At 43.3% G+C, this 14,919-nt stretch overlaps 1 protein-coding gene across 1 annotated transcript; it reads left to right on the top strand.

Moving 5' to 3' along the window:
• The first annotated feature begins 2,955 nt into the window (after positions 1 to 2,955).
• Positions 2,956 to 14,909, top strand: taf1b (TATA box binding protein (Tbp)-associated factor, RNA polymerase I, B). Its single transcript, XM_032543820.1, has 15 exons — positions 2,956 to 3,084; positions 3,767 to 3,864; positions 5,860 to 5,948; positions 6,842 to 6,939; positions 7,700 to 7,792; positions 8,406 to 8,511; positions 8,591 to 8,762; positions 9,971 to 10,070; positions 10,461 to 10,608; positions 12,045 to 12,219; positions 12,555 to 12,592; positions 12,750 to 12,837; positions 13,797 to 13,868; positions 14,291 to 14,519; positions 14,660 to 14,909. The coding sequence occupies exons 1-13, from the start codon at positions 3,067 to 3,069 to the stop codon at positions 13,825 to 13,827; spliced, it is 1,254 nt and encodes a 417-aa protein (XP_032399711.1). The 5' UTR covers positions 2,956 to 3,066; the 3' UTR covers positions 13,828 to 13,868; positions 14,291 to 14,519; positions 14,660 to 14,909.
• The last annotated feature ends 10 nt before the right edge of the window (positions 14,910 to 14,919 follow it).

Genomic DNA, 14,919 nt, shown 5'->3' with positions numbered 1-14,919 from the left:
TTTCCATTCTGTAGATCTCATGTTATGCTTTTTCCCTTTCCTTTATTGTGTTATATTTCTTTTTTTGTGCATGTTATAGGTTTACAAAGTGAAAAAAGCAGACTTTCAGGTCTAAGTTTGAAACGTGTTGCTCCTTTAACAGTCTTTTTCAAAGCAGCCATTATGACTTCTAGGTGGAAATGCACATCCGTGATTAACTGTAAGCTTGGTCTTTTACATGTAGGTGTTGCCATGGCAGTGATCCCAGGGCCCGGGCCCGGGCCGACATAAGTGGTGTTCAGCTACTCTCATTATTGAGTACTCGGACTGTGCTCGTCCAGCTTATAATCGGACTGAATAACCTCTCCGTTTAAATCACGTGTCCTGCGAGGATGGCAACTAGGAGTAAAAGCAGATAAATGGTAAAAAAAAAAAGGACAGAAAAAGTGACAAATTTTCTACTTCTTTGAAATAAAGTTTAGTATATTTATAAATTTGAAGTTTTATCTTTAGTGAAGAGGTGGAATATGATAAATTGCAAGTTAATACGGTGAAAATCAAGGCATGTCTTTTTGCACTAGACAGCCCGGTAGGAAGCCACTGAGACTGTAATTTACAGCATGAAAAGGATTTCAGATAAAATCTTATTACCAGGAGACATGATGTTATTAATAGTGAGTTGAGCTGAACTGATAAATTAAAAGAGGATTTTTTTTTTACCATCTTTGCTCTTATTTAAAGCAGACCAGAGTAACGTGTTTTTCAGGTGGGGAGTGTAAAACAAATTGCTTTGCTTCAGGGTTAGATTAACACCTGGGTGTGATGTAAACAGAGGAAAATGAGTTGATCTACAAGTAGAATTGTACAGTCGTACAAAAGAAGACCACGACTGTGCTGTAGGAAATCAACTGGAGAACAGTCTGCATCGGGAAACTGTGAAAATTGCATTAAAATATCTTAAAAAATTCCCAAACACACTATACTGAATAGCCAACTGTTCTGTTCTGACATTGAATTGATTTACTTTAACAGTAGAATAACGTCAGCATGCAAACAAAAAACACTCCATTTTATTATTGAAATCTTTGTTTTCATACAATTGCAGTCATCCAGAAATGCATTTAAATCGACTTATAAAAGCTGATTAAAAAGCGTTTTTAGGATTTCTTGTAACGTTGCATTGTGGCGCATGCGCATTTCATTACTCAGTCTTTAACACGGAAATGGTTAACTTTAGAGTTTGTCAAAGCGAAGTCTGGTATAAACGTGAGGTTGCTGGTCACTAACGATACAGTCCATGGTTATGAGTCATGACGTATCGTTGTAGTTTGCTGGGCGTAGTGCATGACGGGAAGACATGTAGTTAATGTTACGCATCTACAGCACTATACACCAGGCATACCGGAAAGATGAGATTGTTTTGATGAGTTTGGGTTTAATCACATTCGCTCCTGCTCGTATTGTTTGTCACACACACACACACACACACTTTGTGCTAGTGTCTACAGCACTTATGCACCAGGCATTGCCGTTGCGCAAATGGTAGTGGGGAACTGCGCTCGCGCTCTACCCTCATTTCTTGTTGAACGGAAATCCCCAAAATGAGTAGGCTACCGGGGCACACATTGACCCAGAAACGCACACACACAGTGGGGCACAAAAGTTAGGGCACCCCAGGTAAACATTTGTTTTAATGTGCATAAAGAAAAGATGGTAAAAAATCTCCAAAAGGCATCAAATGACAGATCAGACATTTGTATAATATGTCACAAAAAGTTAGATTCTATTTCCATCATTTACACTTTCAAAATAACAGAAAACAAAAAAAAATGCACCCCCCCCCCCCCTTTGGAAAGCTGAGACCTGACAGCGTCATGGATTGTTCTCAATCATCGTCTGGAAAGACCAGTGATCAGTCTTAAGGTTTTAAATGCCCAGACTCATCTGGACCCCCCCCTCCAGACTCATCTGACCCCCCCATCAATCAGCACCATGGCTTCTTCCAAGCAGTTGTCTAGGAAACTGAAACTGAATAGTAGACCCTCACAAAGCAGGAGAAGGCTCTAAGATGATAGCGAAGGGTTTTCAGATGCCAATATCCTCTGTTTGGAATATAATTAAGAAATGGCTAGTGGAAAAGGAACAGTGGAAGTTAAAGCAAGATCTATAAGACCTAGAAAATATCAGACAGAACAGCTCACCGGATTGTGAGAAAAGCAAGTCCAAACCCACGTGTTACAGCACGATCCATCAGAAAGACCTGGAGACACTGGAGTTGTGCTACACCATTCCACCAGGAAGAGATACTCGAACAAATATGAGATAATAAGATATAAGAGTCATCAGAAGAAAACCTCTTCTACGTCCTCACCCCAAAAATCAGCGTTTGAAGTTTGCAAATGAACATATAGACAATGATGCATTGTGGACCGATGAAGTTAAAGTAGAACTTTTTGATGCAAAGGTACGTTTGGAGAAGAAAGGGCACAGGATGTAATGAAAAAGAACCTCTGTCCAAGGGACTCCTGGCTGGCTACAAGAAGCGGGGGGGGGTATTAACTCTGCAGGGGGCCCAAAGTTTTGCAGATGCCATTTTTTTGTTTTCTGTTATTTTGAAAGTGTACATGATGGAAATTAAATCTTTGTTTTCGTGACATATTATACGAATGTCTAATCTGTCATTTGATGTCTTTTGGAGATTTTTCCATCTTTTCTTGGCTTCTTCATACACATTTATACAAATGTTTACCTGGGGGGCCCAAACTTTCAAGCCCCCCTGTATGTTTAAAAAAAACAAACACACATTTTAATGTCTTTTCAAACGTTTGCGTCTCCTATGTGCAATACTAACTTGTAATATGATCAAACTATGTTTAAAATTATTGATAATGTTGTAGTAAAATATTCAGGGAGAAAGTGTCACAGCGTGTAGTTCCTGTTTCGGACTGTGGGAGGCAGCAGAGTGCCGTAGAAGAGCGTGCGGTCTACCGGAATGATAGACGAATAAGTCAAAAACAAACCTACATGTGGACGGACTACAGTTCAAATATAAAAATTACAAACTAAATACGCTTTTTAAAAGTAAAAATGGACGAAGAGCAAACGGTAATGTATGCTGCACGTGCATGTTAACTTTGATAAAGATGTAGGCTTACGTTATAAAACGGTAACGCTAATAACGGCTTCGAACTTTGTGTTAGCTAGTAGCTCCACACCAAACTCCATTTAATAATGTGTCATGTTTGTGTCATTTCGCGCATAAGACGTATTACCGATAATATTTAAATAACTTTTGACATTTTTCCGAATGTAACCGACCCAACTTAACAATCGGCACATATTACATCAAGTAAAAATGGTATTTTGAAACACCTTTGAGGATAACTGTAATCCAGCTAAGTAGTGTGGGCTCCATCTCAACTCTATTTAAATAACGTTGACTTGTCCTCCAGCCATCCGTTTTTATGCTGAATTTACTGTGAAGATGGCAACAGCTTTTAATACATCTTTAAGCATTCGTCTAAAAATGAATACATCTTAATTTTATGAATGAAGTCTGACCGCGATGTGTCATCAATATTAAAAAATGACAAGATGCTTTGTTTAATTTGTTTGCGTTAACGTGCAGTTGTGGATGTGTTAAACTGTAATAATGATATAATTGATATGATACCAGTATTCAAAGTTGATGTAGCTCCTAATGACTCAAATGTAACGTGTGTGTGGGGTGTGTGTGTGTGTGTGTGTGTGTGTGTGTGTGTGTGTGTGTGTGTGTTTGTTTGTTCAGGCCGGGTACAGGGAGCCCTGTGGTGTGTGTTCAGCGGTGGATTGGGGCGTTTCAGACGAGGGGCGTTTCTACTGCAGATCCTGCCACAACGTCATCGAGTAAACAACAACATCATGTTATTACAGGACAACAACAACAACAACTAAATGTTATTACAGGACAACAACAACAACAACTAAATGTTATTACAGGACTACAACAAACTAAACGACGCTCTAAAGTGTTAACTTTTGGTTTAAAAAAATATATATTTATGTCAAAACTCAAATTTGTCCAGCAGCAGGTACAATCTATCATAGTTTATCAATGAGTAACTCTGCTGCTGGTAGGAAAAATACGCAACATGACATCATGACTTTGCATAAACATATACGCTGTATTTCTTAAGCCTAGTGGCGTGCTATCAATCAATCAATCAAAATGTATTTATATAGCACTTTACAGCAACCAGCAGGTATCCAACGTGCTTAACATCAGAAACCAGTTAAAAGCCAGACTACACAGATATGTTTAGAGTTGGGACCTAAAAAGAGCTACATCTGTGATAGTGTAAATATCAGGGGGGTGGGGGGGTAACTTGTTCCAGAATCTGCAAAAGCCTGCCCCCCCCCCCCCCCCCCCTTTATACCTGGACCTTGGGACTTCTAAAACTCGCTAATTTGAAGAACGCAATGACCAATCGGGCTCTCACAAAGTTAAAATTTCAGACGAATCCTCCGGTGCCAGACCATTTAAGGCCTTAAATCTTAAAATCTATTCTAAAACGCACCGGGAGCCAAAAAAACTAAATATAAACATATTTCCCTAACATTAGTTATTTTAATTATTAAGTTCTCACTAAAATAATATAATAATACTTTAATTGTCACAACAGAACAGAGGAAGATCAAAATATATTAAAATTCTGATAAATAAAATTTGTAAAAACACAAACTTAGGATACGAAAGTCTCTTAGTCTTTTGAATAGAAACACACAAAAAAATCAGCGTTGCCAAAAGAGACGTTGTAGAGCGTCCTCTGGTGGACAGACTATGCAACGCCATCACTAACAGGGACGTTGTAGAGCGTCCTCTGGTGGACAGACTATGCAACGCCATCACTAACAGAGACGTTGTAGAGCGTCCTCTGGTGGACAGACTATGCAACGCCATCACTAACAGGGACGTTGTAGAGCGTCCTCTGGTGGACAGACTATGCAACGCCATCACTAACAGGGACGTTGTAGAGCGTCCTCTGGTGGACAGACTATGCAGCGCTATCATTTGCAACGCTATCATTAACAGGGACGTTGTAGAGTGTCCTTGGTGGACAGACTATGCAACGCTATCATTAACAGGGACGTTGTAGAGTGTCTCTGGTGGACAGACTATGCAACGCTATCTTAACAGGGACGTTGTAGAGTGTCCTTGGTGGACAGACTATGCAACGCCTATCATTAACAGGGACGTTGTAGAGCGTCCTTGGTGGACAGACTATGCAAGCCTCACTAACAGGGACGTGTAGAGCGTCCTCTGGTGGACAGGACTATGCAACCCCATCACTAACAGGACGTTGTAGAGCGTCCTCTGGTGGACAGACTATGCAACGCCATCACTAACAGGGACGTTGTAGAGCGGCCTCGTGGTGACAGACTATGGCAACGCCATCACTAACAGGGACGTTGTAGAGCGTCCTCTGGTGGACAGACATGCAACGCCATCACTAACAGGGACGTTGTAGAGCGTCCTCTGGGGACAGAATATGCAACGCCATCACTAACAGAGACGTTTGTAGAGCGTCCTCTGGTGGACAGACTATGCAACGCCATCACTAACAGGGACGTTGTAGAGCGTCCTCTGGTGGACAGACTATGCAACGTCATCACTAACAGGGACGTTGTAGAGGTCTCTGGTGGACAGACTGTGCAACGCCATCACTAACAGCTATGTAAGTCAATGGAGGCCAACAATGTTGATAAACACGCTAAAAAGCCAGCGTGCGTCTTGTTAACACGCGTGTGTACGTACGCCATTTGGCAGTGTTGTGTTTTTTATGTGGAGTTGGTTTGTGTCCAACATGTTGTGTAAGATGTGAACGTCCATGCGTCCCCCAGAGAACCAGAGAGGTGGTGGACCCAACTTCACCCGGCTCATCCCGGATCTCCACCATCGGCAGAGGGGACACAAAACCAAGAGGAACCCGGTCCGGTGTAAGCTTCCGTCTTACGCTATGTAAGTAGGAGCTGCAACAAAACCCAGCTGTCTCTGTAACACGTCTATAGTTTCAGGTCTAATCTCTACCGTGGCGGGTTGAGTTTGGCCCAACTGTGAATGAAGAAGTGAAACGCCAGAGCACGGAAGGGAAGGAGGCTGGGAACGTTACAGAGTAGGGGGCAATGAGAGGATTAAACAAAGAACAAGAGGACTGAAGGGGGAACACGCCAGAGCAGTGGCAATGAGACGAGGGGAAACGCCAGAGCAGGGGGAATGAGGAGGGGGGAGCCAGCCCAGACAGGGGAATGAGAGAAGGAAACGCCAGAGAGGGGGAATGAGAGGCGGGAACGTAGCAGAGTAGGGGGAATGAGAGGATTAAACACAGAAGCAAGAGGAGATGACGAGAGCGGGAAAAACGCCAGAGAGGGGGAATGAGAGGGGGACACGCCAGGAAGGGGAATGAGAGGGGGAAAACGCCAGAGAAGGGGGAATGAGAGGGGGACATGCCAGAGCAGGGGGAGATGAGAGGGGAGGAAGGGGAAGACGACCAGAGCAGGGGGGGAATGAGAGGCGGGAACGCCAGAGCAGGGGGAATGAGAGGGGGAAACGCAGCATGAGATATTCCTTTTTTAACCAAAACGTAGCGGTGTAAATGTAGCCTCAGACACAATTGCGGTTAACAACCTATTTGTCATATTTAAAATGAGTATATATAAATATTTCCCTGTGTTTTGGTTACATTGCTGTCATGATGTAGTAACACCAGTACACAGCCTTGAAGTAAACCACCCCTCTTTGTTTACATAAAACATTGTACGCAGAATTAAACCTACTAATAAATGTACCACAGATGAATGAAAGGTGGGTTGTTGATGTTTTCAGAGCGCGGGCGTCAGTGGGTGATCTGCGAGGCTTTCCAGTTCATCCTGAGAAACCAGGCCAACGCTCTGCTCAAACTGGGAGTCCGTCCAACGTTCAGGGTCTGTGTTCACACCTTATTCAACCTGGAGCCTGTTCTCCCGTTAGAACAACAGTTACAAACAATCAGCGTCAGTTAGAAACAAGCTGTAATGTTACCCTACAGGACAGATGTTCAGTATCAGTTAGCGTCCACTAAAAGTTCTGTTGTTGCCGCAGACAGACTCAGATTATTGGTGTCTGGCTACAATATGAAAGGATCCCTACAGAGATAGACCTTTTAGTTAAAGAGTAAGATCCTTTTAGTTTAACATGAAACAGCCTCAAAATCACCATCACCAAACCCACCAGACTCCATGTAAATAATCACTACTTTTAACGTGTATAGAGCAGCATATCTCCACCAGACTCCATGTAAATAATCACTACTTTTAACGTGTATAGAGCAGCATATCTCCACCAGACTCCATGTCAAAAATCACTACTTTTAACGTGTATAGAGCAGCATATCTCTACATGTAAATGTATGAATTAAGAGTTTATTTCACCCAGACCAGAGTGGTGATTGTTGGAACAGTGGAAAGATGAACCAAGACGGCTTTTAGTAGTTTTATTTAGTTTCTGTCCACTTTGAATGACAGTGTGTTTTACGATGATAAAAGTAGTGACTATTTACATGGAGTCTGGTGGGTTTGGTGATGGTGATTTTGAGGCTGTTTCATATTAAACTAAAAGGATCTTGCTCTTTAACTAAAACGTCTATCTCTGTAGGGATCCTTTCATGATGTAGTCAGAAAGTGATTTGTCCGTGTCATGTTTCAGGATGAAGTGCTGTGTCAGCTTTGGAGAATCTACCTGCAGAAGAGTCGACAGGCGTACACCAACAACCCAGTGAGGACCTCCACATTTAAAGTGGTGAGGGTACAAACGTAAACATTTACTTTAATACTTTACTTAAGTATCTTCATTTGTTAGATTTCTTTTTTAACTTCTGCTTCCTGATTACAAGTTAGTGAAAGAATTACTAATTAGAAGCTTGAGTCAACATATCTTTATGTATGTTAATACAATTATATATTAGATATTATATATATATATAAGTATATATGTATATATATATATATGTGTCCATGTTTCTCATTTTTGATGGGGAAAGAGTGTTTATTTACCTGTAGTCTTTCTCTCTTTATATCTGTCTTTCTGTCTGTGTGTCTCTTTATGTCTGTCTCTCTTTCTGTTTGTCTGTCTCTTCATATCTGTCCCTCTTTATGTCTGTCTGTCTGTCTGTCTCTCTTTATGTCTGTGTCTCTTTATATCTGTCTCTCTTTATGTCTGTCTGTCTCTCTTTGTCTCTCTCTCCTTATGTCTCTCACTCTCTTTATGTCTGTTTCTCTCTATCTGTCTGTCTCTCTCGTTATGTCTGTCTGTCTCTCTCTGTCTCCATCTCTCTGTCTGTCTCTCTCTCTTTACGTCTGTCTCTCTCTATCTGTCTCTCTGCCTGTCTGTCTCTCTTTCTGTCTCTCCTCAGCGAGGCCAGGACTCTGACTCTGACAGTGCAGCCGAGATGTCTGTCATCTCAGCCAGCGAGACGGACGGAGACACGAACGCGTCCAGCACCGCCGGCTCCATTGCAGGTACAGTGACCGAATCACCCATAACCGGCGTAGCGGTGTAGACGTAGCCTCAGTGGTTGAAGCGCTCCTTCCTCCGCAGGGAGCTCCAGTGATTGGTCGCAGTATTCGGGTTCTCTGGACGCCGCCAGCTACCTGTCGGCCCGGCTGAGACGCTGCCGCCACGGTCTCATGACCATGAAGAAGACTCTGGCGTTGCTCCACCTCGCTCTGGTCTGGATCCGCGAGCCGCTGACGCTCAGCGACCTGCTCAGGTAACCATCACACGGGGGACACGTCACACAAGGGGGACACGTCACACACGGGGGACACGTCACACACGGGGGACACGTCAACCACGGGGACACGTCAACCACGGGGGACACGTCACACGGGGGAGACGTTACACGGGGGACCAGTCACACAGGGGACACGTCCTGGACGGGACACGTCACACAGGGGACAAATCACACAGGGGACACGTCACACAGGGGACAAATCACACAGGGGACAAATCACACAGGGGACACGTCACACAGGGGACACGTCACGCGTGGGACACATCACACACGGGACACGTCACACACTGGACATATCACACGGGACAAATCACACACTGGACATATCACACAGGGGACAAATCACACACTGGACATGTCACACACGGGACACGTCACACACTGGACATATCACACGGGACAAATCACACACTGGACATATCACACACGGGACACGTCACACACTGGACATATCACACAGGGGACAAATCACACACTGGACATGTCACACACGGGACACGTCACACACTGGACATATCACACGGGACAAATCACACACTGGACATATCACACACGGGACACGTCACACACTGGACATATCACACGGGACAAATCACACACTGGACATATCACACGGGACAAATCACACACTGGACATGTCACACACGGGACGTATCACACACTGGACATGTCACACACGGGACACATCACACACTGGACATGTCACACACGGGACGTATCACACACTGGACATGTCACACACGGGACACATCACACACTGGACATGTCACACACGGGACGTATCACACACTCACTGGACATGTCACACCACGGGACGTATCACACACTCACTGGACATGTCACACACGGGACGTATCACACTCACTGGACATGTCACACACGGGACGTATCACACACTCACTGGACATGTCACACACGGGACGTATCACACACTCACTGGACATGTCACACACGGGACGTATCACACACTCACTGGACATGTCACACACGGGACGTATCACACACTCACTGGACATGTCACACACGGGACACATCACTCACTGGACATGTCACACACGGGACACATCACCCACTGGACATGTCACACACGGGACACATCACCCACTGGACATGTCACACACGGGACACATCACACAGGGGACAAAAGGCAACATAACAGTTCTCCTGTGTGTGTTTGTTCCCAGGTTGGTGAACGAGGGACACGTCCCGTACGTTAACGCCTACGAGGCACTTCCTGACGAGATGAAGCTGGAAGGGAAAGACGCTCTCATCTTCAGAGTCGAGGTCAGAAATCTCTTTAAACACTTTGAAATACAGTCGGTAAAGTTCAGTCAGTCGGTATTTAAAGGGCCCGTTCACAGCTGACTATTAGTCGCTTGTTTTGATGTTTTTGTTCTTTTGAAAATTTTGACGCCTTTTCCGATGTTTTTTTTTTCTCTTTCAAAGTTTTATTCCGCTTTTGTAGTAGCTTTTTTAATGTTTTTGTCATTGTTCTTAACATTTTTTTTGGAGCTTTTCCCGATGTGTTTTTCGTCTTCTTCAACGTTTTCTGTCTCGCTGTATCTGTCCTGCAGAGAGTTTGGGTTCATATGTTTATGTTCGTACATTTCTAATCCAATAATATTCTGTCAGACTCTGAAGTGAAAGATGTGTGCACTTGTTTCCCCCCCCCAGAGCGTCCCGTCCCACCGGGCGGTGCATAAGGAGGCTCAGACTCTGATTCTGTTCCTGCAGCTTCCTGCTTTTCCTCCAATCAGCCAGCAGAGTCTGCTGCACCCGGCCCTGCTCAGCCTGCGCTACCTGATGGACGCCAATCTGCCCGGTAACAGCAGCACTCATACTGACAGTTTAGGCTGGCAATCCATTCAAACTATTTCTAAACACAGTCTGACCATAGAATGTATGTTAAGATAGTCTGATGCAGTCAGTCAGTTCACATGAAACATGTTTAACCCACAAGACTCCATGTAAATAAACACCCATTTTTTAATGTGTATAGAACAGCATATCTCCACCAGACTCCATGTAAATAGTCACTACTTTTAGCGTGTATAGAGCAGCATATCTCCACCAGACTCCATGTCAATAATCACTACTTTTAGCGTGTATAGAGCAGCATATCTCCATCAGACTCCATGTAAATAATCACTACTTTTAGCGTGTATAGAGCAGCATATCTCCACCAGACTCCATGTAAATAATCACTACTTTTAGCGTGTATAGAGCAGCATATCTCCATCAGACTCCATGTAAATAATCACTACTTTTAGCGTGTATAGAGCAGCATATCTCCACCAGACTCCATGTAAATAATCACTACTTTTAGCGTGTATAGAGCAGCATATCTCCACCAGACTCCATGTCAATAATCACTACTTTTAGCGTGTATAGAGCAGCATATCTCCACCAGACTCCATGTAAATAATCACTACTTTTAGCGTGTATAGAGCAGCATATCTCCACATGTAACTGGGTGAATTAAGAGTTTATTTCAACAAGACCAGAGTGGTGATTGTTGGAACAGTGGAAAGATGAACCAAGACGGCTTTTAGAAGTTTAATTTAGTTTCTGTCCACTTTGAATGACGTGGGTTTTACGATGATAAAAGTAGTGATTATTTACATGGAGTCTGGTGGGTTTGGTGATGGTGATTTTGAGGCTGTTTCATATTAAACTAAAAGGATCTTACTCTTTAACTAAAAGGTCTATCTCTGTAGGGATCCTTTCATAATGTTGTCAGACACTTAGAATAATAATCCGAGTCTGTCAGCAGCAACAACAGAACATTTGGTGGATGCTAACAGATGGTTGCAGCTTGTATTATCACGTTAATATTGACAGCCCTACTAACAAGACTCCTGAAGTTACAAACTGAATTTAACTCGTACATTTTGATTGGCTCTCCTTGTTCCCAGACAAACTCCACCTGTGGGATGAAGTTTGCTTTTTTTTCCAGATTTTTGTCTTATTTTGTGATGATTTTAATTTATTCTTTTTCAGTTTTGTTGTTTTGTCTACTTTTTTGGGCCTTTTGCCGGCGTTTTAGTAGCTTTTTTTCTACATTATTTTTTTTTTTCAAATTTCATCATTTTTCGCCTTGTTTTTCTACATTTTTGTATCCTTCCCCAGACATTTTTGTCATTTAAAAAAAACGTTTTTCTTTCCTTTTTTTGACTTTTTCCTTTCTTGACGCTTTTTTCACATTTTTTAAAATAATTTTTACTGACTGTTTCGTGTACTTCGTCTCCTTGTTTCCAGACGATCTCCACCCTTGGGTCTGCCGGCTGATGGAGCGCGCCGGGATGGCGGATGGAGCGCTCCACACGTTCAACCGCCTGTCCCTGCCCGTCCTGCCGCTCTACGATGTCCAGGCCGCTGCGCTCGTCATCGTCACCATGAAGCTCGTCTTCGGCCTCGACGACCACACAGAATGGTATGCACCCAAAATATTTAAAGGGCCACTACATCTACAATAATAAACTATAAACACCTAGAATTACATTCTTGCATGGAAACAATTTAAAGGGCCAGTACGCCTAATTTTACACAACACTCCGTTGTCTGTGTATTTTTTTTATCGCTGTTTTTTTTTAATTATTATTAAACATGTTTTGGGCTTTTTTAGAAGTTTAGAAAGTTGTGTTATACTAGTTCTGATACCACCCTGTAGAAATAATATAATGCTTAATTTGTTATTTTATTATTACAGAAAGTTCTTTATTTTATTATGTTATTTTTTTTAAGTAACTTAGTTTTTGTGTCTTTTAGGGATTTATCTAATGACGCAGCCGACCAGGACGACACAGGTGAGTTCTTCACCTGCAGACTTAACGTTTCAATATTTTTATTATTATTTCCCCAGATATGTAAAACCACGGACACGGACTGAGTTCACGTGCACTCTAACATTTAGGAATGTTTCTGCAGTGGTTCTGAGGGAATAACGGATGTTTTGTGTGACAGGAAACCTGTTCAGCGTGCGGCGGTGGTTCAGACTCGTGCAGACCGCCCTGATCTCAGCGCAGCGGAGGAGAGAACAACACGTCGCCAGGTAACATACTTCAAAATAACTTTATTCATCCGTTTATTATTCAGATGTTCTGATACCAGGAAAAACTCAAAACACTGGTTGTGTGTGTGTGTGTGTGTGTGTGTGTGTGTGTGTGTGTGTGTGTGTGTGTGTGTGGTGTGTGTGTGTGTGTGTGTGTGTGTGTGTGTGTGTGTGTGTGTGTGTGTGTGTGTGTGTGGTGTGTGTGTGTGTGTGTGTGTGTGTAAATGTTTGGTAAGTTAAATTAAAGGAAATGTGAAGCATAAATTGAGGAGAGTTTATACTAAGAGTTTACAGCTACATTGTGTAAGAATGTCTCCCCTCTAGTGGTGACATTGTATATGACAACAAACTGAATATTAAGAGGTCTGTGTGTTTAATATGAAGAATTATAGCAAATATGAGCAGTATGGGTCAAGACCAAAAGAAGAAGATCCCGGGTACAAGCGGCCAAAATGGGATTCCTCGGGGGGGGGGGGGGGGCTGGCACACACCGCCACCGACTTGAGCTTCTAAAGTTACCGGAAGTCATTAATTTTCAATAAAAGCATCTCTCGGCTCCAAGGAGCGGGAAATCTGTTGGTGTCACGTTTTGGGTGTTTTGTGCGTTTTGAGCGTCAATCAGAAAGTTTTTCAACTTTATGGTAATGAGCTGTGACGTGGTTCAGCGAGCTAACTGCTAACAAACACCGCTGCTACCAGTTAACATTATAAATCCTGTCATTATATATGATTCTCCTCTTACTAGAATACTTTGATTAGTTGGTGGAAGTAATCACACATGAATGAGCACATACAGTATTTGTGAAAGAACAACAAAGGTTTTTGCTAAAAATCAACTTAAAAGATTACACTGAGCTTTATTAGGTGCTTAGCGATGTTTGCGGTTCTAAAACACCCTACAATTAACGAAATGAATTTGCATTATATGTTTAATATTTGATTGTTGTGTGCGTCCTCAGGAATACAGTGGACCCAAGAAACTTCTTCTAACCCAAACAGCAAGAAGTACAATGTGGGTGTGAAGAGGTAAAGTACGATGTTTGTGTGTGTTAACTCTAATAATATTCATTATGTTGTATATTATCTATATGTGTGGTCATACATATCCAACTTACATAAGAAATGTGTGGTGATTATATAGTGTGTGTGTGTGTATATAGTTATTATATATATATATATATATAGTATTATAGTATATATATATAATATATATATTATTATATATATATTATATATATAACTTGATCCTTGTTTACCATGCATTTCCATTACTCAGATCTCTCTGTCTCTGTCTCTCTGTGTGTGTGTGTGTGTGTGGTGTGTGTGTGTGTGTGTGTGTGTGTGTGTGTGTGTGTGTGTGTGTGTGTGTGTGTGTGTGTGTGGTGTGTGTGTGTTGTGTGTGTGTGTGTGTGTGTGTGTGTGTGTGTGTGTGTGTGTGTGTGTGTGTGTGTAGGAATAGAGAGCAGCTGCAGACCTGTTTTGAGAAGCTGTCGTCCCGCCCCGCGGGCGCCCGAGCGGGACGCCCCGTCCAGCTTCCGGTTCTGTTGGGGCGACGGGGACGGAGCGGACGGTCCCAGCCTGCAGCAGCAGAAGCTGGACGGAGCCATGACTCTGCAGCAGGACGTCCTGACGCCGTCCAACCCAACGTACTGGCACCCGCCGCTCCGAGCCTGCAAGATCCGGTACCCCCCCCCCCCACAACACACATCTACACACACACACACACACACACACATTTCTGTGGGTTTTTAGAGATTGTTTTTAGATGAAGTTTTTCTTGTGTTTTCTTTAACGTTGTTGTGGTTTCCGTCCCCCGGTGCAGGAGGTGTCGCAGTCACTACTCGGTGGTGGAGGAGACGCTGCCGCGGTCCTTCGTCTGGCTGCTGCATCTCTTCAGCTTCCTGCTGGACGTCACGGCCGCGAGTCTCTACGAGGAGACGCTGCGGGTGGAAAGACGCCTCGCAGGACGCAGGAAGAACAGGAGGAGAAACAGAGAGGAGGAGAGAGGAAGAGGAGGAGAAACAGAGAGGAAGAACAGGAGGAGGAACGGAGAGAACAGAGAGGAAGAGGAGGAGGATCAGA

The sequence above is a fragment of the Etheostoma spectabile genome, chromosome 18 (assembly GCF_008692095.1).
Source record: "Etheostoma spectabile isolate EspeVRDwgs_2016 chromosome 18, UIUC_Espe_1.0, whole genome shotgun sequence".
NCBI classification, from domain to species: domain Eukaryota; kingdom Metazoa; phylum Chordata; class Actinopteri; order Perciformes; family Percidae; genus Etheostoma; species Etheostoma spectabile.
The sequence above is the reverse complement of the archived record's forward strand: the minus strand, read 5'-3'. Positions and strand labels throughout refer to the sequence as shown.